The sequence below is a fragment of the Vespa mandarinia genome, chromosome 20, assembly GCF_050613455.1.
Source record: "Vespa mandarinia isolate Hongniang chromosome 20, ASM5061345v1, whole genome shotgun sequence".
Lineage (NCBI taxonomy): Eukaryota > Metazoa > Arthropoda > Insecta > Hymenoptera > Vespidae > Vespa > Vespa mandarinia.
The window spans coordinates 1,209,962-1,231,924 of NC_140829.1; the positions used below are offsets into that span (position 1 = coordinate 1,209,962).

At 27.9% G+C, this 21,963-nt stretch overlaps 4 protein-coding genes across 10 annotated transcripts; 2 read left to right on the top strand and 2 right to left on the bottom strand.

Annotated features, from left to right (window-relative positions):
- Positions 1–300: 300 nt before the first annotated feature.
- LOC118447271 (proliferation-associated protein 2G4) lies at positions 301–3,148 on the bottom strand. The gene is made up of 7 exons (XM_035879018.2): positions 2,990–3,148; positions 2,100–2,334; positions 1,710–1,872; positions 1,432–1,611; positions 1,078–1,326; positions 831–977; positions 301–505 (listed from the first exon to the last, which is right to left on the bottom strand). The coding sequence occupies exons 1-7, from the start codon at positions 3,072–3,074 to the stop codon at positions 401–403; spliced, it is 1,164 nt and encodes a 387-aa protein (XP_035734911.1). The 5' UTR covers positions 3,075–3,148; the 3' UTR covers positions 301–400.
- Positions 3,149–4,138: 990 nt separating this feature from the next.
- Positions 4,139–6,990, bottom strand: Septin2 (septin 2). Its single transcript, XM_035879113.2, has 8 exons — positions 6,515–6,990; positions 6,146–6,263; positions 5,708–6,044; positions 5,431–5,542; positions 5,174–5,366; positions 4,962–5,089; positions 4,655–4,828; positions 4,139–4,572 (listed from the first exon to the last, which is right to left on the bottom strand). The coding sequence occupies exons 1-8, from the start codon at positions 6,542–6,544 to the stop codon at positions 4,399–4,401; spliced, it is 1,266 nt and encodes a 421-aa protein (XP_035735006.1). The 5' UTR covers positions 6,545–6,990; the 3' UTR covers positions 4,139–4,398.
- Positions 6,991–7,043: 53 nt separating this feature from the next.
- swm (Zinc finger protein swm) lies at positions 7,044–14,412 on the top strand. Of its 3 annotated transcripts, none has more exons than XM_035879092.2 (11): positions 7,044–7,185; positions 7,260–7,427; positions 8,234–8,352; positions 8,448–8,745; positions 9,766–9,930; positions 10,077–10,438; positions 11,006–11,254; positions 11,572–12,072; positions 12,308–13,092; positions 13,228–13,482; positions 13,598–14,412. In XM_035879092.2, the coding sequence occupies exons 2-11, from the start codon at positions 7,369–7,371 to the stop codon at positions 13,676–13,678; spliced, it is 2,874 nt and encodes a 957-aa protein (XP_035734985.1). In that variant the 5' UTR covers positions 7,044–7,185; positions 7,260–7,368; the 3' UTR covers positions 13,679–14,412. The 3 variants fall into 3 exon arrangements, with proteins under 3 accessions (XP_035734985.1, XP_035734984.1, XP_085519037.1); XM_035879091.2 differs by having other exon boundaries at positions 11,560–12,072; positions 13,598–14,411; XM_085662911.1 differs by lacking the exon at positions 7,044–7,185 and having other exon boundaries at positions 7,363–7,427; positions 11,560–12,072.
- Positions 14,413–15,002: 590 nt separating this feature from the next.
- On the top strand, positions 15,003–20,641 carry LOC118447295 (uncharacterized). Of its 5 annotated transcripts, none has more exons than XM_085662913.1 (12): positions 15,003–15,213; positions 15,525–15,669; positions 16,156–16,278; positions 16,398–16,597; positions 16,841–17,050; positions 18,235–18,406; positions 18,478–18,544; positions 18,638–18,797; positions 18,923–19,057; positions 19,184–19,297; positions 19,395–19,606; positions 20,212–20,614. In XM_085662913.1, the coding sequence occupies exons 1-12, from the start codon at positions 15,140–15,142 to the stop codon at positions 20,232–20,234; spliced, it is 1,635 nt and encodes a 544-aa protein (XP_085519039.1). In that variant the 5' UTR covers positions 15,003–15,139; the 3' UTR covers positions 20,235–20,614. The 5 variants fall into 5 exon arrangements, with proteins under 5 accessions (XP_085519039.1, XP_085519038.1, XP_085519041.1 ...); XM_085662912.1 differs by having other exon boundaries at positions 18,920–19,057; positions 20,212–20,594; XM_085662915.1 differs by lacking the exon at positions 16,841–17,050 and having other exon boundaries at positions 18,920–19,057; positions 20,212–20,594.
- Positions 20,642–21,963: the final 1,322 nt, after the last annotated feature.

The following is a 21,963-nucleotide window of genomic DNA, read 5'->3' on the forward strand; positions in this document are numbered from 1 at the left end:
TAAGATATCCGCAACAATTTTTTAAGAACATTCATCAATTTATGTAGAGTAACAATCTGCGTCATTGAAAGATGTTCTGGTATAAAAACGTAAGTGTCAATGAATTATAACATGAAGTGTGATGAAGTGTCATTGTTACAGAGTAAAACTAGACACTTTTCAAATAATAAGCACTTTTATGTATTGGCTGAACTTGAATTTGTAAATAAGATGTGGAAATGATAAAAGCATTAAAACATAAAAATCTACATTTTGTCAAAGTGGGCATCAATGGTTAAGAATAAAATTTGAAATACAGTATTCTTTGAAAAGTTTCTGATTTTACTCTTTATACTGCTAGATAATATGAAAGGGATAGTGCTTGATGACAATAAATCATAGCGAGCATAACTTCATTGTGTTAGGCCTTAGCATCAACTTCCATTGCTACTTCCCCCACAGCTTTCTCGGCCTTCTTTTTCTTTTTCTTTGCAGATTTTGGATTTGCAGAAGTATATAACAGACTCTGCAAAGATAATAATTTTGTTACAAAAACAGATTAAACATCAGATGTTCGTACGTCATAATAAATTGAAAAATCATTTTAAATTTCCCCTTGAAATCAGTTTATGATTGTAAATAGATTATAGTTAAAAATATTAAAGCTAAAAACTTTTGTATTAACAAGTAGTTCGATATAAACAAATAGTTTTTCTTTGCAAATTAAATAAAATATGTAATAATAACATAAAATGTAAAAAAATTCTATTTGTAAATTTTTTAGAAATAAAAATAGTATCTAAACATGTCATGAAAATAATATCTAAAGACAAGATAGATATTTTGTATACCTTCAATTCTGGATCTTCCACTACGCAGTCTGATTGATAAATGTCAAGATCAAAAGGAATACCAGTAATTTTATGTGGTCCATTAGGCATCAATAATACCGTAAACTTAAACTGAGCAGCATATTCATTTGGTTTTTCATATAATACCTGAAATAATGTGAGATGTCATATATATATATAGTATACATATAGTATATTTTATATATTTATAAATTAGTACTTTAGTAAAATTTCATGAACTCCTTACTTGAAATGGTTCAATCAACCTATGATTAACACATTCAAGAACTGCCATCTTTGCTTTCTTTTCATCTTCAAAGGTACGTAAGTTAAAAGGCATGAGTCCATGTTTGTTGGAAACTTCTGAATAAAACATACGAGATGCTTTCAGCTTAAGCTGATATGTTTCCTCAGTTTTTTTATATATAGTAACACGAGTATCTTGCTCTCGTCCAATACCTTCACCTGTACTAACAAGTACATCCATTGCATACACCTAAAAGAGACATTTATATAAAGTAATTACATATAAATGTACTGCCTTATTATTTGTGAAATTCCAAAAATCAATTCTTTAAAATACATAATTTGTTTCTCTTACTTCATGGGTTTCAAGCGTAAACTTCTCATGTTCTTTTTTTTGTGCATCATTTGGATTTTGTATTATCGTCTTTTCTCCATCTATCTTAAATTGTTTCAATTGATGACTTAACATTCCTTCAATTGGTTTACATTTATATGCATCACAAATTTTTTCTACTGTTCCCGTTATCGTGTATGTCTACAAAAATACAACTAGTATTAGACTAATACAGTTTAATTTCATCATGAAAATTATATTTTCTATTTATTAATTTTTTAAATTGTAACGAATCATACCTCTGTTCCAGGTTTTAAAAGTCTTAGCGCAGCTTGAGATGCATAATGTGCAGCTAAAACTGCATCAGCTTTTCTACCTGTAACTTTGCGTTCCGTCGAAGAGCCTATAACTATAGTGTGTGCCACAACTGCTATAAAGCCATCAATGTGTGCTCCAAGATCACTAAAAATTATACATTACAATGACCAATGTTATTTTACTTTACTATTAACGACATTAGACTGCCTCTGGTATCTGTACTTAACACAGTGGTATTTATGTAAATAATGGATTTATCCAAGTGCACGGATATAAACTGCTTTCATTGACAAGCACACCTATAAATTGTGTTGACTAATACTTATGTAAAGCAATTAAAGATTATCTTACAATAAATAATATGCACTTACACTTTAACCATATCTTCATCTTTGAGTATTAGATCCGGTTCACTTGCAATAGGAGAAAAGTGACAAATACAGTTGTTAACTGATATGCAGGTTGGAAAAGCTATTCCTTTCTTAAGTTCCTTCTCTTTTTTAAAAACTTTACTAGTTTCTTCTGTTAAAAGTGTATCTCCATATTCACATATCTCTCTCACAGATGCTCCAACAATACATTTGTCTAAAACTTGTTTTAGTACACCTACAATAAATAAGATACATCAAATTTACAATTAAAATAATAGATTTAATATTTTTGTTCATTCTAATATATTTTTAAAATAATAGTTGCCTTTTAAAATAGTTATGTTTATAGATTTTTATAATAGTTACTTTATAAACCACATTTTACGGATAATTCTTAAATTTATATTTGTTTGTTAAAAAAAGGATATCAGTCTTATATAGAAATGCCTTTAATATTAATTTCATGAACATAGTAAGTCCAAATCAAATTTTTTATAAAGAGATTTCAATTGCTTCAATTACTTAGGAAGTGTGAAAGAAAACGCGGGCATTACTGAGGATATTTTATATCATTCGAAAACCTCATATTAAAGCTAGTCCTCTGATAAAACTTAATAGAAAAATCAAGAATAAGCGGAAGCATATAATTATGATATTTATAAGAGCGATATTCTTAAAATTTTTTTTTAAATTTAAAGAAATTTATATCTCAAAAAAATATTAAAATGAGAGTCTATGCTAGCTATCCCACATGGTAAGAGCCCGGCATTGGCGCGCCACGTTCCATATGGCCGTACCAAAATTGAACCAAGTAACCATTGACGGCAACATATACCCAAATCATTTTTGATTTTCAAGCTTCTCGAAAGAATGGTAAAATGTTTTCTTACGATTTACTATCTCGCCAGCCATTTTATACTTGGTAACAACCAAGTCTTCGGCAATGGTCTTCTCAGGCTCTTCCTTGTCCGCCATGTCTTCAGCACACTACATCTGTGGTCACGTGATTTCAGAAGCTCTTGTATAATTTGTATTTCGATTTGTAGCCGGCGCCACTGTATGCTTTTATAACGCCTTCTATAAGGCTATCATATATATCGGTATGATTTGATTAGATTTTTATTTGAATCTTTTTTCGAATGATTTATACATTACTTTTTTAAAACAAGTAAAATAAAAAAACATCGACCATAAGCGTACTAATCCTTTTCTTACTTCATAATAAAAGAATGTAATTGATTGTTTGAAAATTATAGTTTGATCATTTTATAAATGATCGTAATCGCATATAGGGTTAACATGTTTCATACATACATGTGGCAGAAATTGTAACATAAGCGTCATCTTGGTACATCGATTTTATTCGTACTAAGTTTAAAAAAATGTGTAATTCATATATAGATTATAAATTTTAAAGTAAATTATGAAGCATTAATTTTTTTTATATAATATATATATATAATCTTTTAATACATATAACTGTTAAATCATAAAATTTGTACTACACAAATCGATCGTACTCATCAGACAAACTTGACCATATCAAACCCACCATATTATTCATATCCTAACCAACCCCCACACTTTTTATTATTTTTGACATCGTTTAGTCATAAACTAAATATAAGCCACGATGTAAAAATAAAGCATTATATAGTAATACAAAAATTGTGTATCAAGATGGCGGAAGTACGCCATAACAATTTTGTTTTGCTGAGGTTACTTATTTACTTTTTTTTTACTTTTAACCTTATACATACATTTTTCATTTAGATAATTATCTATTAGACCATTAAGAAAGACTATTCAAAAATGAAGATAAACTATTCTAGGGTATTATACAAGATATTTACAAAATAAAAATATTCAGAACTTAACCTAAGATAAAGAAATTAGAAACTTCTACATATCAATAATTTTTAAAATAAATTTGTCTAAAATATTTTTTTTAAAAATATTTTGAAAAAAAAAAGTTAATTTAAAAATATTTCATTGCAGTAAAATATAAATTAAAAGTAAAATCACTAAAATAATTACAATTGTTATAAAAAGAGTTTATTTTAAATCAATTTTGATGCATTATATGTAATTATTTATCAGTAGTAATAACATAATACAATTTAAATTGTGTTGTGCAATGGTTGTTTTTCTGTTTTATTTTTTTTACAAAGATTGTATATCTTTTACACTTTGGATAAATATTGCATCTAAATTATAAATTAATACTATTATCCTGATTATAGTTCTATTTTTGTTAATATCTCCTTATACAAGAATTATATTTTTGCATTTAGATATATTACTTTTTCTTACTTTTCCCTAATGTAAGTGTATGATGTTGTGGTTGTTGAGCAAATTGCGTTTTGCGTCTATTAAACTCTAAGATATCATCTTCAAGTTTTTTTCGATTTTCTTCCAATTTCTTTTTTTCTTCCGTATGATCTTTTTTTAATTTATCAAATTTATTGTGGAGCTGCCATGTTTTACATGAAAATAAAAATTGCACAAATAATAAAAAACAATACAGTATAATGAAAGTTCTTAATAAAGTTTACCTCCTTTTCAGCTTCTTTAAGTTCAGCTTCTTTTTCTTTTACTCTTGCAACAAACATCTGTCTCATTTCATCTTCTTTTTGTTGTAATTCTTGTAAATGAATAGATCTTTTTGCTTCACAAGTTTGTTGAAAACTTACAGGTTTGTTGTCACTATCAACATCACTAAATCCCATCTAAAAATAGGAAATCCCATATAAAATCCCATATAAAAATCATTTCATTATTTCACATTTCAATGTTATATATTTGAGACTTGAAAATATTATTTATTGATAGAAGTATATAAAAAATTATATAAAAATTCACCTGCTCTAATCTTCTCTTACGGTACAATTCATAATGACGACAATGGGTTTTTTCACGCATATCTTCCATATTTGTTCTAATGAGCATCTCACGTAACTTTACAAAGTCACAATGAGATTCATTCTCCACTGTTATATATGAAAATTTTTGTTATTATTTATTTATATAATACCAAGCATCAATGATATATTTTATTGCATTAGTTTCTTTACCTTGAACTGTACCCCAAGGATATTGCCGTGAACGCATCATCTTGTTTCCAACTCGTACAAAATCAGTACTACCAACTACTGCGAAAGGTACATGTGCATTCATACTAGAATTTACATCAGCTACACTTTCATCATCTGTTGGAAATTGATATATATGAACTCCATTATTTTGCAATTCTGAGATTATTTTACTCTGTAAGAAAATTACATAAAATGAAATTACTAATTATTTTATATTAATCTTATAAATTATTTACCTTGAACTTTTGCAATTCAGTCTTTGATATTGTATCAGCTTTAGCAATAATCGGAATAATGTTAACTTTTGTATCCAACTTTTTCATACATACAAGATCAATTGATTTAAGTCTAAAAACATATTGCTAGTTATAATTGATAATAGTTATATTGATATAAATCAGTAAATTTGCAAGTATAGTATAAATAAAATGGAGTAATATTGATAAAACAAAAAACTTCTCTTATTGGAGATAAGAACTTCAAAACTTATATCGTTTTCCTGAAAATATTTACCCATGACCTGTTGGACAAATGAAATAGAGACAAACATGGATACGACTATCATGATAAGTTGACAGAGAGCGTTTGATTTTCAATTCTTCTTGTAAATATGCTTCAAATTGTGCATCTATATAATCAACAACTGTTTTAAAGCTATCTTCCTTATTAATTTGATCCCCATATCCGACTGTATCAACAATGGTAAGTTTAAGTTTAACATTACTTTCTTGTAATTCGTAGGTATGTGCTTTCAACTTTACAGATGCTAGATTATGTGGACTTGGAGTAGATTCAAAGCTTGTATTGAATAATGAATCCATAAGAGTCGATTTACCTAAACCAGTTTCACCTGTAGAAATTTATTAATTTTATAATTTATTATATAATTGAATAGTATCAAATCACAAAAGTACATTTTTGTTTCCTTATAAATATAAAAATATATCATACCAATACAAAGGATATTAAATACAAATCCATTTTGAACTGATTTATTTACTAATTGATCTGGAAGACTATCAAAACCTACATGACCCGAGAGCTTTAAATTGCGTATAGAAGAGTCCAACTGAAAAAACCAATACATTATTAAGACAAAAAAAGTAAATAAAACTATACCTTCAAATAAATTGAAGCTATGATAGTATAATATTATTCTGACAATTAGAACTGAGATTATATCAAGTTGATAAAAGGAAAATACAATTATTAAAATAATTATCATATTTTTTGGAATAACAAAAAGCTTTTTAAGGATAACATTATTTCTTTGATTGAGAGAAAAAATACATTAAATTAACATTGTTATAATTGTAATACCTTCCCTCGTTCAATCTCTAAACTCGCCATTTTTACGCAAGATGGATCAAAAACAGTGCGATATGTTTCAAACTAGATTTGACGGATTGACGCCACGTGCTACTATTAGCAGCCTTTCTAAAAAAGTATCTTTAAATCCGCGCGTAATCATATATATTCAATAAGATAATAATTTCTAATGACCGAATATCGAAACACTATTACAAAAGGATCATAAAAGGAGTTATTGACAACAAAAAATGTTTTATATTTGGAATAACTTTTGTTCCTTCAGTCACTTGACTAGATATATCCTGTTGCAGACAATATAGGGTTTTCGTCTTCTATTGCACCGACTTGTTGGTCCGTACTTAAGAAGCGACGTGATTACAAAGCGTGAATATTTCACTGAATACAGTTCTAATTCGTTTTTATACTTTTATTTAACAAGATAATAACAACGGTATAACGAAAATGTAATGAATGAATAACGATAATGGAACATTGTATACGAGTACTGGAAAAACGACGAAAATTCGGAAAAGGATAATGGAAATCTATTGTCTTCTTGAAGCATTGGCTAGAGATGATGGCGTTACTGTCGTGTTACTCGCTCTGAGAACTTTCTAGTAATGTAGTTTCAGTTGTTCCCAGAAAAGATCAAACGTATGCGCATACGCAAAATTTGATCGGTGCGTCTCTAGTGATGTTTACCGGAACAAGGTTGTCTATCTACATGAAAATTATATTGGGTGTAAAATTTCAGAATGGCGACTGTCTTTACATAGAAGAGTGCTTATTCCCGCCCAGAAAGCGTTTAACTAACGAGTGCGTTTGAAGACTTTTATGCATTTTTCATTGCGATTTTACTAAAAATGATAATAGAGAATCCAGATCAATTCAAAGCGTGGCTTACTGCCGTTTTGGAGCCGCTGTAAGTAGGCCAGCTTGTCCAAGTACGTTTTGTGTGCTGCGTATATGTGTATGCGTACATCTATGCATGTATGTATGTATGCGCGCGCGGATGAGTATATCTATACGATGCATAAATGGCCGTACATGTGCCGTTTTTTACTTCGCAAAAAAAATATTATTTAAATTAATTTTATCATAATTTTTGAGTCCTCGACATATGTCCTTCTATGTTTAATCAAATAATTATATTATTCTTATTGCAATGAAAAATTTTCATTAAAGGGTTATTGAGACTTTTAACTCCTGTAGAAAGTAAACTATTTTATTTTTTTTTCTTTATCATTACTTTTATAAATATTATAATATTACAAAATGCATATGTGTATTTATAAATTAGTCTCAATCGTATAATAATACTAATAATGCTTTAGAGATACTTCATATATGTGCCTTTATGTGTGTCTCTATGCCGCGCGCGCATACACATGCGCGCGCGTGCGTACGTATGGATATATCTTTACATTATATATATATATTATATATATATATATATATATATAAGTATATATATATAGTATTCAGCAATGTATTATATTTTATATTTTTATAATATTAAAAAATAATTTAATAACAAAGTAATTCCAGTATATTACTGCTCTACAGGAAGTAAAATAAAATTTTACAAAGCATACGTATGTTATAAATATGAATGTGTATATTGTAATAAAATCATTTTTAAACTTATCTTTACATTTTGCATAATATTGTATATGCATATATACACATAAAATTTAATATATAGTAATATATATATATTGTTTACAGCTGTGATGCAGATCCTGCTGCATTAGCTAAATATGTATATGCCTTGGTTAAGAAAGATAAAACCTTAGAGGAGTTAAGAGGTTGTATGGTAGAACAGCTTGATGTATTTTTGCAACAAGGTATCTTCTTTATTTTTATAATTTACAAACCTTAGTAAATTTATGTTTATAAATACGGATAGTTAATTATTTATATATCTTATGTATGATGATAGAAACTAAAAATTTTGTGGAGCTATTATTTAAAACTTTGGAGACTCAAGAATATATACTTCCACCCACTAAGGGAGATCCAGATGGTGGTAGAACTCCACCAGGTGTAAATCCACCACCTCCAGTGATAACATCAGAAAAAACTGCAGATACAACAATTTCTTTAGCTCCTGTAATTACTAATCCTGTTGCACCACTTCAAGTAAATGGCTCGACGCCTACAGCTATTTGCAAGCGTGAAACAAGAAAATCTGATTCTGATAAGGGTGATAAGGAGAAAGAAAAACGTTCTCGTAGTCGGTAAGTGTTTTCTTTAAATATTATTTGTTTTTAATTTTGAAACATAATATAATTATCAATTTATAGCATATTTCAATGCATAATGTGACTTCTCTTATTAGTAGTGGAACTCTAATTCAGATAGTTGTTTATGTTATCTTCATAGAATTAATAAATATATGATTTTATGTACATGAAAAAAGGTTCTGCATTTTTATTAACATTATATTAATATACAGCATACATTTGTAAGTAACTAAATGTAATTAATGATATTATCATAGTATAATATAATGGTTCATAGTATATATGAATATTTAAAAACAATAACAAAATTGCAATTCTACTAGTCTATTCTACTATATTTTTTTTGTATCTAATTAAATTTATTGTAATAGATTTGAAGATTTAATATATGAATATTAATCTTTGCAAACTCTTTATTTGATTTAACTTGATTTTAACAACATCTATTGTTAAATAATTTTTGTAATCATGTTTAAAAATTAATAATTATTAATTTAATATCATTACTGCGAGTATTTGTGAATTTCATCTTTGATATTGTTGCTTCCTAATTATAGAGTTTATCTTCAATAAGTATCTTTCTTATAGGGAGTGCTCAGGAAGTTGATCTAAGCAGAAAGATTCGGTGGACATAAATTTAGGAACATTTTTCTTTCTTACAACTTCTGCCTGATCCAATTTGTTTTATTTGATGAAGTTTATAAGATAGAAAAAGATTATCTCCACAGCAAGCGGTGTGTACTAGAGGTTATAGCTGTATTATATGTATACTAGATAAAAAAGTAAGCATATAAGCTTGGATTCAAGAACATTTAGGAGCAGCCACTATGGAGATAATTTCTTTTTATTGTACAAGTCTCATATAAAATATAGTAGAACAAGGATAGATATTAAAAAGGAAGGTGTTTCTTAATGTATATCCATATAATTATTTTTTGCTTTTTGGAAAAATTTAATATATTACTTTTAAAAATATTTTAAATGTTACTTTTTTTTCTGCAAATGTGTTTATAGGAGTGGTCGTATGAGATCAAGGACAAGATCTCGATCGCGTTCTTGGGAAAGAGATAGACGCAGATCAAGAAGCAGAGAACACATTCGTCGCGACAGAGAACGTGATAGGAGTCGTCCATGGCGGAATGAATCTCCACCTATCACAGCTAGACGACACGACAGAAGGTTGCACGAACGATTCTTGTTAAAATGGTTTATTCTTATATGCATTCTATCAAATTGCTGTAATGTATTTCTATATAAAGACAATTTTAAGAATATTTTTGGCGAGGGTAGAATAATAAGGATCTCTTTTCCTATTGTTTATATAGACGCACTAGAAGTCGTAGTACATCTCCAATACGACCAAGGTTACGAGATGGTCCCGATAGTCGCGATCATAGAGCACGTTTCAGAAATAGATCTCCAACCCCGTTGAGATCCAGATCACGATCAAGATCCTTAGATCGTAAAAAAATAGAACGTTCAGAGAGGTTGGATGTAGATAGATCAGAACGAGTAGAAGGAAGTCCGGGTGGTGGTACTCCAACACAAGATAGTAATCACGGAGACGTAGACATGAGGTTATCTACTACAAGTCAATCGATCCAAAGTGTTGTTGCTGTTGCATCTAATATGCCAAGCAACCAAATTGGTCCTTTTCAAGCAAAGAGAAGATGTAGAGATTTTGATGGTACGTAATTCTTGATTATGATTGTTATAAAATTGAATTTTTCAAGAAATACATATTGTGTTATTTAAACATTTTTATTGAAATACATGAATAACGATAAAATATCTAAAAGTATCATTAATGATATATTTTAAGTAATTTTATCATTGATAACTGAAACGATACTAGAACGATAAAAACTTCCCGAATGTTATGAACTTTAACCCTTTCGATATGACAGCGTCGTTCGCAAATACACAGTCAGAACGCAAGTGTGCAGTTCAGTTCACTTGCAGTTCAGTGCAGATCAGTCGTGTTTTTTACTACTGATTGAAGATATATTTTAACTCTGACAAAGCGTAACATTTGATATTTTGTCGCGTCATGTAAATTATTGATTTTTAATTCAAATTGTATTGATCTAATATAATCAAAGTTGTGAATTAATGCTAAATTTCAACAAATGGGTAAAGTCACTAGCAAATATGTGATGATGAATGATTATATTTATCGTTTCGTAACGAAAGGGTTAATGATCATAAAATATATGAAGTATATAATACCTGAAGAATAAATATATTTTTATAGAGAAAGGATATTGTATGAGAGGAGATCTTTGTCCTTATGATCATGGTACTGATCCTGTTGTATTGGAGGATGTTGCTCTAAGTCGTGTTCTGACTTTTGGACCACATAGTCATCAAGCTCCAGGTACAGTACCAGTAACAGCAGTACCTGATCCACCTCCAGGTCCAAATGGCAATGCACCGCCACCACACCTTCCACTTGCAAGTCTGCCACCACCGCACTTACGAAATCAACATCATTCTAATATGGGTAGGAAGTATATCTATATAATATTTTTTTTTACAATAGTTAAAGTTTCAATATTTTATCGAAGTGATTATATTAAAACAATATATTAATCCTTGAATAAGAGATCAATTGTCTTAAAATATTATCAAAGATCAATATTATTTCATATAATTTAATAGTGATTTAGATGGCAAAATCGTTTAGAAAATATCTAATAACTTAGTATTAATTAGGCGAGCATTAAAGTAGAAAGATATTATTGTTATTGAAACATTTGAACTATCAATATTTGATGAGATATAATGACAATAACAAGAATATGTTAGATGCATTTGCAGAATACAATCCAGATGCCCCTAGTATGGAACCAAGAATGCCATGGGGTAGACACCCACAGACTGGATCTGGACTCTATGGAAGAGGTCAAAGGGAATTGATTAGTGTACCAGTAATTCCTCACACAAATTCGACAGAAATAACACATAGTCAAGCAAATCCATTGAAACGGAAACAAGCATTTGATTTTAATCGTCTTGGACCAAAACAAAGAGCAGTGCACAATCCAGCTAACTGTTCTTTAGAATTGAAGAAAGTTCCCCGAAGTTTAAACAATATAACACAATTGAATAATCACTTTTCCAAATTTGGAAAAATTGTAAATATTCAAGTTAATTTTGGAGGTGATCCAGAAGCAGCTTTAGTTACTTTCCAGTTACCTACAGAAGCTAAGGCTGCATACAGAAGCACTGAAGCTGTATTGAATAATAGATTCATAAAAGTGTTTTGGCATAACATAAATAATAATTCAGTTAGTGGAGCTATAGAAAATGTACCACCAGGTAAATTGAATATTATATTTTTGTATGTTTTATGAAATTCATATTTAAAAAAATAGTTAATTTTTGTATATAACAATTTACAACTTAATAATAGCAATAATAATAATGATAATAATAATAATAATAATAATAATAATAATAATAATAATAATAATAATAATAATAATAATAATAAATCGAATCTAATATATTGTTACCATTAAATTCTTATTAACATATGACCATGTTTATCAAGGTTGCCGTCCTTCCGTAAAAGAAAGATTAGGTGCTGCTCTAAATTTGCCAGCAAAATCGGAAGAAAATGAGTATGTGCCCACACGTCGTTCGTCGGATGAACAAAATACACAGAATGTGATTCCAACATCACCAAAAGCGGCAGCAGTTCCTACACGAGAAGAAAAAGTTTTAGCAATAAAAAAAACGCAGGAGATACTAGCGGCTAAAGAAACATTAAAGAAAAAGCAAGAAGAAAAACGTAAAGAAGCTATAAAATTAACTGCTGATTTAAGGAAAAGAAAGCAAGAACTTCTAGACAAACATCTTGTAGAAATTAGAGTTTTAATAGATAAAGCGGAGAAAAATCCAGAGCAGAAGGATGCAATTATGGCAACAATTAAAACTATGCAACAATCCATTGATAATTTACGTAAAGATTTAGCTGCAAATGGACAAATTTGTGGAAATAAATCGCAGATCAAGTCCAAAGAACAAACTCAAAAGGAGATTTTAGATGCTGAGCTGGATTTAATGACTGCTCAGCAGGAGGGTCAAGATGCAGGAGAATTGCAAAAGAGATTAAATGAATTACGAGCTCAAGCTGCTGCATTAGGTTTACATGCGAGTCCAGGTGTAGGTAGAGGTGCGAGGTCTAGTAGAATTATACGTGGAACTCATGCAGTTTCATATAGGGGTCGTGGAAGAGGAAGTTATGCTCACGTTTCAGTAGATCATAGACCAACGAGTCTTCTAGTCTCAGGTTACGAAACGGAGGAAAAATCAGATGTTCTAGCACATTTTCAAGTAAGTTGATTAATATAGTTATTAGTAAAGTAAATGTTTACTCGTGATAGAATTTACTATTTGAGATTCAATATATTAAATAAAGAAAATTTTTTTTGTTTATGAAATATTAAGGATTATTTCTTTTTTCTTTAGCAATTTGGAGAAATAGTGAACCAAATTATAGATGATACAACACCATCTATTGTAATCAATTATAAATCCAGAAAAGAAGCCGAAGTTGCAATGTTAAAAGGCCGTACCTTTCAAGATAGATTATTATCTATAACCTGGGTATCCGGGCATCACTTACATCGCGGTGGAAGCGGAAATAATCTGAATTCATCCGTACAACTTTCTGTACATTCTGAACAAGCACCGCCTACAGCTGAAGAAGAAATCGATTTAGAAGTATGTTCAGTTTTTTTTTCTTTTCTCTTTTTTTTTTTTTCTTTTTTTTTTTTTTTTTTAAACCAATATTGTAAATTGCAATGATAGATACTAATGTAAATGTTCGTATTTACAGGGAACAGCAGAAGCATTACTTCTTGAAGAAAATGAAGAGGAAGAGGAGGAAGATGGGGAACCACGCAGTTGGCGACGATAGCAGCATCAGCGTTATTTATGACAAAAGTGCGTTATTGGCTACAGTGGTAGTAGCATTTTTTGGGCATATCGATGTTTGCTCAGTTCTTTCATGACTGCTACATCGCTGCTTAATGTTTCAAATACAATGATTTTGTCAAAAAAGTCACGTTATGGGCTCATTGGCGTTATAATGAGCATTACAATACTTGTTAATACTATTAAATATGCGTGTGCATTATAACGGTATGTCTATACTGTGTCCAATAATGCGCATCACGAAAATAGGCCAGTATACAAGTTTCCACAACACGACTAACCAAATTTATCTCATTATTTCTAGAATAAAATCGCTATGTTTTGTATGGGAAACTCTTATTCTAACTTTAAGTCCTCATCTTTCATCTGTAGAATTGCGATTATTTCTCGTTATGATATTATAAGGTTTTATGATGTAGTACATAAATCTAGAGTAAATAGGCATATGTAGTTCTAAACATTTTTCTGTCGAAAGCGAGAAAACTATATTTATAATTTGTATAATATACATAGCTTATTCTAGATCTTCTTCATAAGAGATAGCGTATAACGCTTAAAGTAGTGTAAATGATTTTTTACTTTCACTTAAATGTACTATTTAAAAATTGTTCCTGTAATCATGTACAGTATCATGTATAATTTTCATTGTTTTGTTTTACCTAATGTCAGTGAATTAAGTTGGTAACGCCAAAAGATATTTAGTGCATAATTTACATAGATTGTTTCAATATATATTGCAAAAATAATATATCATTGTTACACATAAACCATTCAGTTTTATAAGAAGGTAAGTATTTTATTTATAAATATACCATTTGAACATGCACATGCACTAAAAATTTATGATGAAATCAAAATGTGTTCTGATACTAGTAGAGTCAGAAATAAATTATTTGATACATTTTAAAACTAATCTTGCGTGCGTTTTTTCCCATTCGATAGAAGTAGTAAAATACGTTGCATGTTCATTGTCACAATAATCATAAAAAAGATTTAATATTAGAAATCATCTTTTGAGAAGAGAAGAGAAGATTATTTGTTGATTAAAAAATTTTAAAGATTTAATTTAATTTAATGTATCTATATATGTATAAATATTCCTTTCTACTTTAGTTATTTTAATTCCTCCAGTATTCTATCTTGTAAAAAAGCTAAGATTGCGTATATTTTTGTATATGAAAGTGTTACGTACTTGCAAAAATTATATACATATGTCATACGGCGATTAAATGACCGATAAACAAACATTGGCTAATATTTGCTCTATGCTGCGCAATGGGTATGTGCGCATACACTACGAAGTACATATACTCTATATACAAGTTCTACGTCCTACGTTTATATTCGATTTCTACTAACTTAGAATTCTTCCCTTTATACGAATAGGTAAAAAAAAGCGCGACGCAGCACGAATTACGTTTAAATTATCAAAATACGTTTAAAAATGACGGAACAAAGTGATAGAAGTCAATTGCCACCTGGTTGGGAGTGTAGATACGATTCTCGTAGTGGACGTCCGTATGTAAATTATAATTAGAAATAATATAACGTAATTTTATGAACATTTGTATCTGTAAAAATTTTATTTGTACGGTACAAATAATTCCTCTTACTTCTTTTATTCTTTCGTTTATTCATGTTCTATTCAACTTTAATTGTGTTGTTGGTTATAAATTTTTGTTGAATAATATTTTAAACATTTATTTTATTAAAAATAATTATAATAGATAATATACATATATTATATATAGATAATATATGTATATTATCTATTTATAAATTTACCAAAGTACATAGATTATTAGATATCAATGAATACCTTCTTTCAGATATTTTATAGACCATTTTAACCGAACAACAACATGGGAAGATCCAAGGATACGATATTGGCAATACTCTCAGTATGTACAGACACAAAATTCCATAGCATTGAGCTCTGCCACAACCATTACTTCTCAAGATATACCTATGCAGGTCAGATAAAATATTTTATTACATTTTGAATTCAAATCTAAAGATCAATAATTGGCTTAAACTAACTAATCCATTGCAGTTTGCTAATTATAGAAGTTTTTATTTATCTGTGAATTAATTAGAGTAAAAATCCAAATATATCAAATATTTCTCTAAGTTATTTGAAGTTAAAATGTAGGATAGATAATTGTATTTTAAAAAGTATTTTGTAAAAAGTATTTTATACTTTTTACAAAAATAGCAGTTTAAAATTTTACAAAAATTTCTTTTTATTATCCACATATACTATTTATATTCTTTTTTATTTTATATATAAAATTTATGAAGTTATTTAAAAAAAACCTATTTATCTTATATAAAATTAATATAATCTAATGAAATAATATAAGGGTTTCTTATGCATCATATAAAGTACGAATATTTTTATATGTATATTTTAATATGCTGCATTTGGATTAAATATAAAATGTATTGTACATATTCAAGACTGGAGGAATTGGTGGTGGTGGGCATTTAGTTTATACAGGAGCTCATAAAGCTCCTCAAATTTATCCAACACCATCGCCTTTTCATAATCCTCAACTTGCATTTTTGCCACCCAGTTTACAGGTAGGTAATACTAATTAAATCAATGCAGATGTATTTATTTAAAATTAAACTAAATTATATCTTACAATATTTAATTCTGATAATTTTATAATTGATTGATATGTATGTATTTTATATAGGATTTAAAAACTCCAATGTCTATGAAATCAATGAGTGCCATGACAAATCGATTTGGTGAAATTACTTTGGGATCACCAACACCAGTGAGAAATATGGAAACTACTTTAACACAAGATTCTGATTCTGAATTGCAAGTTGCAAAAATCAATGCAATGTTTCCTACAGTCTCTGATACTCACATACGACTGCTGTTAAAAAAGTAAGTGTTTTATGAATTTGAAAAGCTAATTCTCATTAACAATATTTAATTCTTTTGTGTATCATTTAAACTAACAAATATTTACTATTTTATTACATTTATATTTATTTTTCTCATCACACTTATATTTATTTTTATGATGCTATAATTAATTATCATTTTGTACATGTTTTCTTTTTCTTCACTTCTTTTCACATAGCATTGTATTAAATTTAGCGCTAAGTTCCTAGCCGATGCTTTCAGATACCATAACAGAGCAGCTTTGGTTGTAAGCGCTCTCCAAGTGGAAAAGAATCCTCTTTGCGCTCCAGGACCGTGTACACCTATGGGAGTACACTCAAAATATGCAATACCAAGATGGAGGCTACCAGCTCATGCTATACATGCAGCTTTAACATTGAGTCCACCTCGTGGGGTTCGGCCAGCCCCTAACTCCCCAAAAATGAAACTTAGGTTTATCCCATACTTATAGTTTCAATCTCACCTACTCTGGATGCTAGATGTTGATATCGTATCTTGTTATGATTAATAAGAAGTATACCAGATCTGGAACAAAGTAATACTCTTTTTTTGCTTCTTTGTAAATTTCTGGTATATTTCATTTGTGTACACAATTTGATCATTGCGATGTAGCAATAGCATGTACCAATTATTTCTCTGCTACAAAATACTACTACGTTTCGAACTTCCGCAATTATCGAAAAATTGCATCTGTTGAATCTGGTAAATTTTTTAATTTATATAAATTTTACAAGTATTTTTTGTCACGCACGGTAGAAAAATTGTTATTTAGTAGCATTTAAAAGATAACGAAATTTAAAGATAATTATGTCTCCCTTTGTATCTGTGGTCTTTATAGAATGACGATGTATCCTATCTGATTTACTTATTTTAGTTAAGATTTCATTATTTGGAATTTTTTTTACTTTTCAGTTTCTTCCTGGTTTACCATAGACGTTGGGTAGTATAAACATTACACAAATCATAGATAGGTTAGTTTCTGTTATCATCTATATACATTTTGTTTAACATTTAGTGGCACAAAGTAATGTTTAAAATGTTGTGTAAATGTCAGTTATTGTAAACATTTGTGTAAGAACAAATGATCCAGATTACATCAATAACTCTCAATTTAAGCCTATCAATAACTCAACTGTGTATGTAATTTAAAAATTTTCATTTGTTCTAATGCAGCGTAATTATATATGCATGTATATTATGCCTTAAAACCATCTCATAGCTTAAACAGCTTGAACTACTATTACTTAATAAAATAATTAGTTGATTACATTTGCAGATTTAAATATTTAAAAAAGAGATTTTTATTAAATATTACTGCTTGATGCAAAAATATGTAATCATTTATATTTGTCAACCAAATATGCATATTATATAACATATTTTTAATACACTTTATCTTTATTTTATTTTTGAAAATAGCACGTATAAATTTTATATTTAAAAAGAGAGAAAAATCAATAAGACCTTTTAGAGGTAGATTTTATCTATTTATGTATTGATATAATATGTTGAAGTATAAGTTGAACATATTTTTATGTTTTAGATCATATCTATATACGAACTATTATCAACATTCGAAATTTCTCTTAACTTACATATTTAAAATTTGTGTATAGGTACCTGAAAAATGTATTTCCTAAAGTTGATGAAACAATGTTACTTGACATATTGGAACAAAGTGAAAATAATGTTCAAAAAGCCTCTGAAAAATTAATTGATCTAGGCTATGAGAAACGAAATCTTACTGCTCCTAATAAATCCTTAAATAAAAAGAAAGATAAAGATCAAGTAAGTAATCAGTTTTATTAGGTAATGAAATATTTAGTGTAAACCTCTAACACATTTCTTTTTAATTATAGAATCAGAATGAACGAATTGCTCCAACTCCACCTCCTCGTATGAAAAGTTTGGAGGAGAAAAACAAAAGTATATTATTACAAAAATATATATATATATATATATATATATATATATATTCTTCTATTAATTTATAATAAATAATCTATAAAATAATTTCAGTGAAAGCACGCTTGACAGAAAAATATAAATCTGTACCAGAAAGAGTAATAGTGCTTGCTATGGATAGCGTAGATTATGATGAAGAAAGAGCAATACACATATTAGATATTATGGTCGCAGAAGAAGCTACAAGGCCACTTTGTACTTCCAGTAGTCAAAGGTAAATTATACTCATCGTGCTCATTAATTCTTTTATTATGGATAAAAGAATTAATGTGTATGGATAAATAAATAAATAAATAAATATATATATATATATTTATATTTTAATTGTCTTGATAGCAGTCGAAGTGATGAGCGAAAGGAAAGTCCACCTGTAACAGAAGCTATAAAACTAACAGCATCACCAATTAAAAAAGTAGTTAAGGAAATTGATTCTGAGAAATCCAAGAGATCTAAAAATAAAATAGAAATACCAAAGTACGATATTTGTGTATCATATTTCTATAACAATTAAATTAAAGATTTCCAGACATTGTTATTTATGTTATTAAATATCTTAAATTAAATAATTATACAATAACTTATAAAATATTGATATTTTAGAGTTTCCCGTGGAACTAGTACCACTGAAGACAATGAATATAAATCTCCATATTTGTTAAAACCCATTGGTCCAAATCCTGAACTGTCAAAAGGAGCTAACAACGATTTATTATTGTAAGTCGTAATAAAAATTAATGTTATAATATTAATAAATAGATAATATATATAATGTTATATTTTGTCAATTAAAAATTATGTTAAATCATTTTAGGCCAGACTATGCACCATGGTCAGGACCAGATCCCAATTTATTATCAAAAGAACAATTTCCAAAGTCAGCAGCAATGGGACATGATGCAGCATTAGTATCAGGAAGTTATCTTGCTAAAGGTCCTAATGCCGAGTTACGAAAAGGTCCGTTAAGAGGATTAGCAGAAGGTTCCATATATTCTCAGAGGAGTTTAGCTAATACAGAAAGTCGTGGTAAATGAAATATATGTGATTGTTTCTTTCTAAGTTTTTTTGCACTTGCAAATTAACTTAAAATAATTTATTTTCCAAAAATTACTATAAATAGTTTTCTTATGCTATTTTTTTCCAATTTATAATTAATCTGCAAATTTTAAACTTTCATATTTCTGTTTTTATCATTTTTTAACAAATAATTATACCTATATTTATTTCTCATCAAATATATACAGCTATCTCTCTCCATCTATTAAGATGATATCATATAGCATACTAATGTTCACTAAATTAATAATGATAAGCATACTTATAAAAATTCGAAAGTGTCCAATATAACTGATTGATTAATATTAGATATCTTCTCAAATATTTTTGTAAAGTGTAAATCTTTTTTTTGTTAGCTCATTTACTTCATATATTATTCTCTTATTATTTAAACTAAACATATGAAAATACATGTTTATTGATATAGGTAATATGTTTTATTGTTATTAATCATATATTTTTATTCTATTGGAAAAATATATTTTAGTATTGTTTCTGTTGTATAAGAAGTTAAAACATATTTGTTTTTCATATGATAAAAAGACTAATAACATTAACAGTATTTCTATAACTAGATTACAGATATGCGAAAGTATAAAACAATGATAGTCATAACATCTGCTCACATTCAATACATTCATATTATGAATGTGGAGTAGAAAGATTTGAGAATATATTATCCTGATACACATTAGTGATTCAAGAATATCACATCACTTCTACATTAACATATCCTAACAAATCTAGTGATATAAAAATATATATATATATATTCAGAAAATTTTGTTTTACATTATATCTTTATTGTTAAACAATGATTTACAAAATTATTTATAATGTAATCACGAAATATTTATTTATAAATGTGAAATAATTTACCATAATTGTAATTATGTAAAGATAGTATTGTCTATCATTCTTGTTTCTTTAAATGTTTCTGATATACTATACTAAATGTATAAATGGTTCAAATTACGTAAAAACATAACTAGTTTGGATTCTTTTAAATTGATATCAATAAGTATAGAAACTAATTAGATTAAGATATTTAATAAATACAGAAAGCCAAAATATTCAGTATTAATTATTTAAATTAAATATAAAAGTACATTTAAATTGAATAGTTTAATGAATATTCATATGGATATTAATCTTTTATGATACAAACATTCCATGATATATAAAATAATAAATATAATTCCGCATATCTGCAGTATAAATTCCAATTTATTAATATATAATATAAATCATAATTGAGATATGATTTATAACAAGAAATTAAAAAAAAAGAAAAGAATGTCAAGTATAAAACTAATAAAACAAGTGCTGTAATTAAGTTAATAAACAGAGGTATTTTCATAGCTTCATTCAATAATCCTGCCTTTAAAAAGATCTAGTATGCGAGTTACTGATTATGAACAGATGGGCTGTGGTTGATACATCAGTTGAGAGCTATTTTTATAGCTTTTTAACTTTTGAAAAATTATGATGGATAAATAATATATTTTCATTATATTTTAAGTAATACTAAATGCAAAAATGAATGCAAATAGAACAAATGGGCTTTCCAGTTTTGCTAGAAAAAAATCATATATTTTAATGTTAAGCACATCTATACTTTTTGAGATATTATATTATACAAATAAGATATTGGTGAATGTATATCGATGTGTATCACAGATAGCAGATAATGTGAATATATACTATTATAATTAACAGAAAATATTCTGTTTGGTAGAAAGAAGTTCATTTGAATATTTGGAAAAGAATACTTTATTGCATGAATTTATTACCTGCTATAAAAAAGTTGTTTAGATTAGATTTTAGTAAATTTAGTATTTTAAACTAAGTATCTCTCTCTCTCTCTCTCTTATAATCTTTACATTATTTATTGAGAACATATTTTATGCATTTACAAGATAAATTTTAATCAATAATGATATTGTTTTCTTCAATAATTATTATCTGAATAAGTAATTAAATTACTTATGTATTTTTCCGTTTATAAGTATGGTATTTCTAACAGACTACAGATCTTATCAAATATTTGAAAGTAGTAAAATGAATTTATGTATTTTCATCAAAATCTCTAATTTGGATGTATTCTTCATAATTCATAAAGTTTAATATGATCTTACTTCTATAAAGAGAGAAAAATGAATGTGCCTATATCACATTCCTAGTAGATTATTCAAACATTTAAATAATTAATATTTATAAATAAAAAATAGTAAGCTTTTAACTAGCAATAATGGTATGTGTATTAAATATTGCAAGTGATAAAACAAAATTGTATTTCGTGTATCTATACATATCTGTGCAATAAA

Bases quoted from the DNA above. Each gene is read 5' to 3' on its own strand.
- LOC118447271 (XM_035879018.2), bottom strand. From the start codon at position 3,074: ATGGCGGACAAGGAAGAGCCTGAGAAGACCATTGCCGAAGACTTGGTT. The intron at 1,327-1,431 runs GTAAGAGAAACA...TGTCTCTTTTAG, and splicing joins TTACGCTTGAAACCCATGAA to GTGTATGCAATGGATGTACT. The intron at 978-1,077 runs GTAAGGAGTTCA...ACATTATTTCAG, and splicing joins GGTTGATTGAACCATTTCAA to GTATTATATGAAAAACCAAA.
- Septin2 (XM_035879113.2), bottom strand. From the start codon at position 6,544: ATGGCGAGTTTAGAGATTGAACGAGGGAAG. The intron at 6,045-6,145 runs GTATGATATATT...AAATTTCTACAG, and splicing joins ATTTAATATCCTTTGTATTG to GTGAAACTGGTTTAGGTAAA. The intron at 5,543-5,707 runs GTAAATATTTTC...ATATGTTTTTAG, and splicing joins ATTTGTCCAACAGGTCATGG to ACTTAAATCAATTGATCTTG.
- swm (XM_035879091.2), top strand. From the start codon at position 7,369: ATGATAATAGAGAATCCAGATCAATTCAAAGCGTGGCTTACTGCCGTT. The intron at 8,746-9,765 runs GTAAGTGTTTTC...ATGTGTTTATAG, and splicing joins GAAAAACGTTCTCGTAGTCG to GAGTGGTCGTATGAGATCAA. The intron at 13,093-13,227 runs GTAAGTTGATTA...TTTTTTCTTTAG, and splicing joins ATGTTCTAGCACATTTTCAA to CAATTTGGAGAAATAGTGAA.
- LOC118447295 (XM_085662912.1), top strand. From the start codon at position 15,140: ATGACGGAACAAAGTGATAGAAGTCAATTGCCACCTGGTTGGGAGTGT. The intron at 19,058-19,183 runs GTACGATATTTG...TTGATATTTTAG, and splicing joins AATAAAATAGAAATACCAAA to AGTTTCCCGTGGAACTAGTA. The intron at 19,298-19,394 runs GTAAGTCGTAAT...AAATCATTTTAG, and splicing joins GCTAACAACGATTTATTATT to GCCAGACTATGCACCATGGT.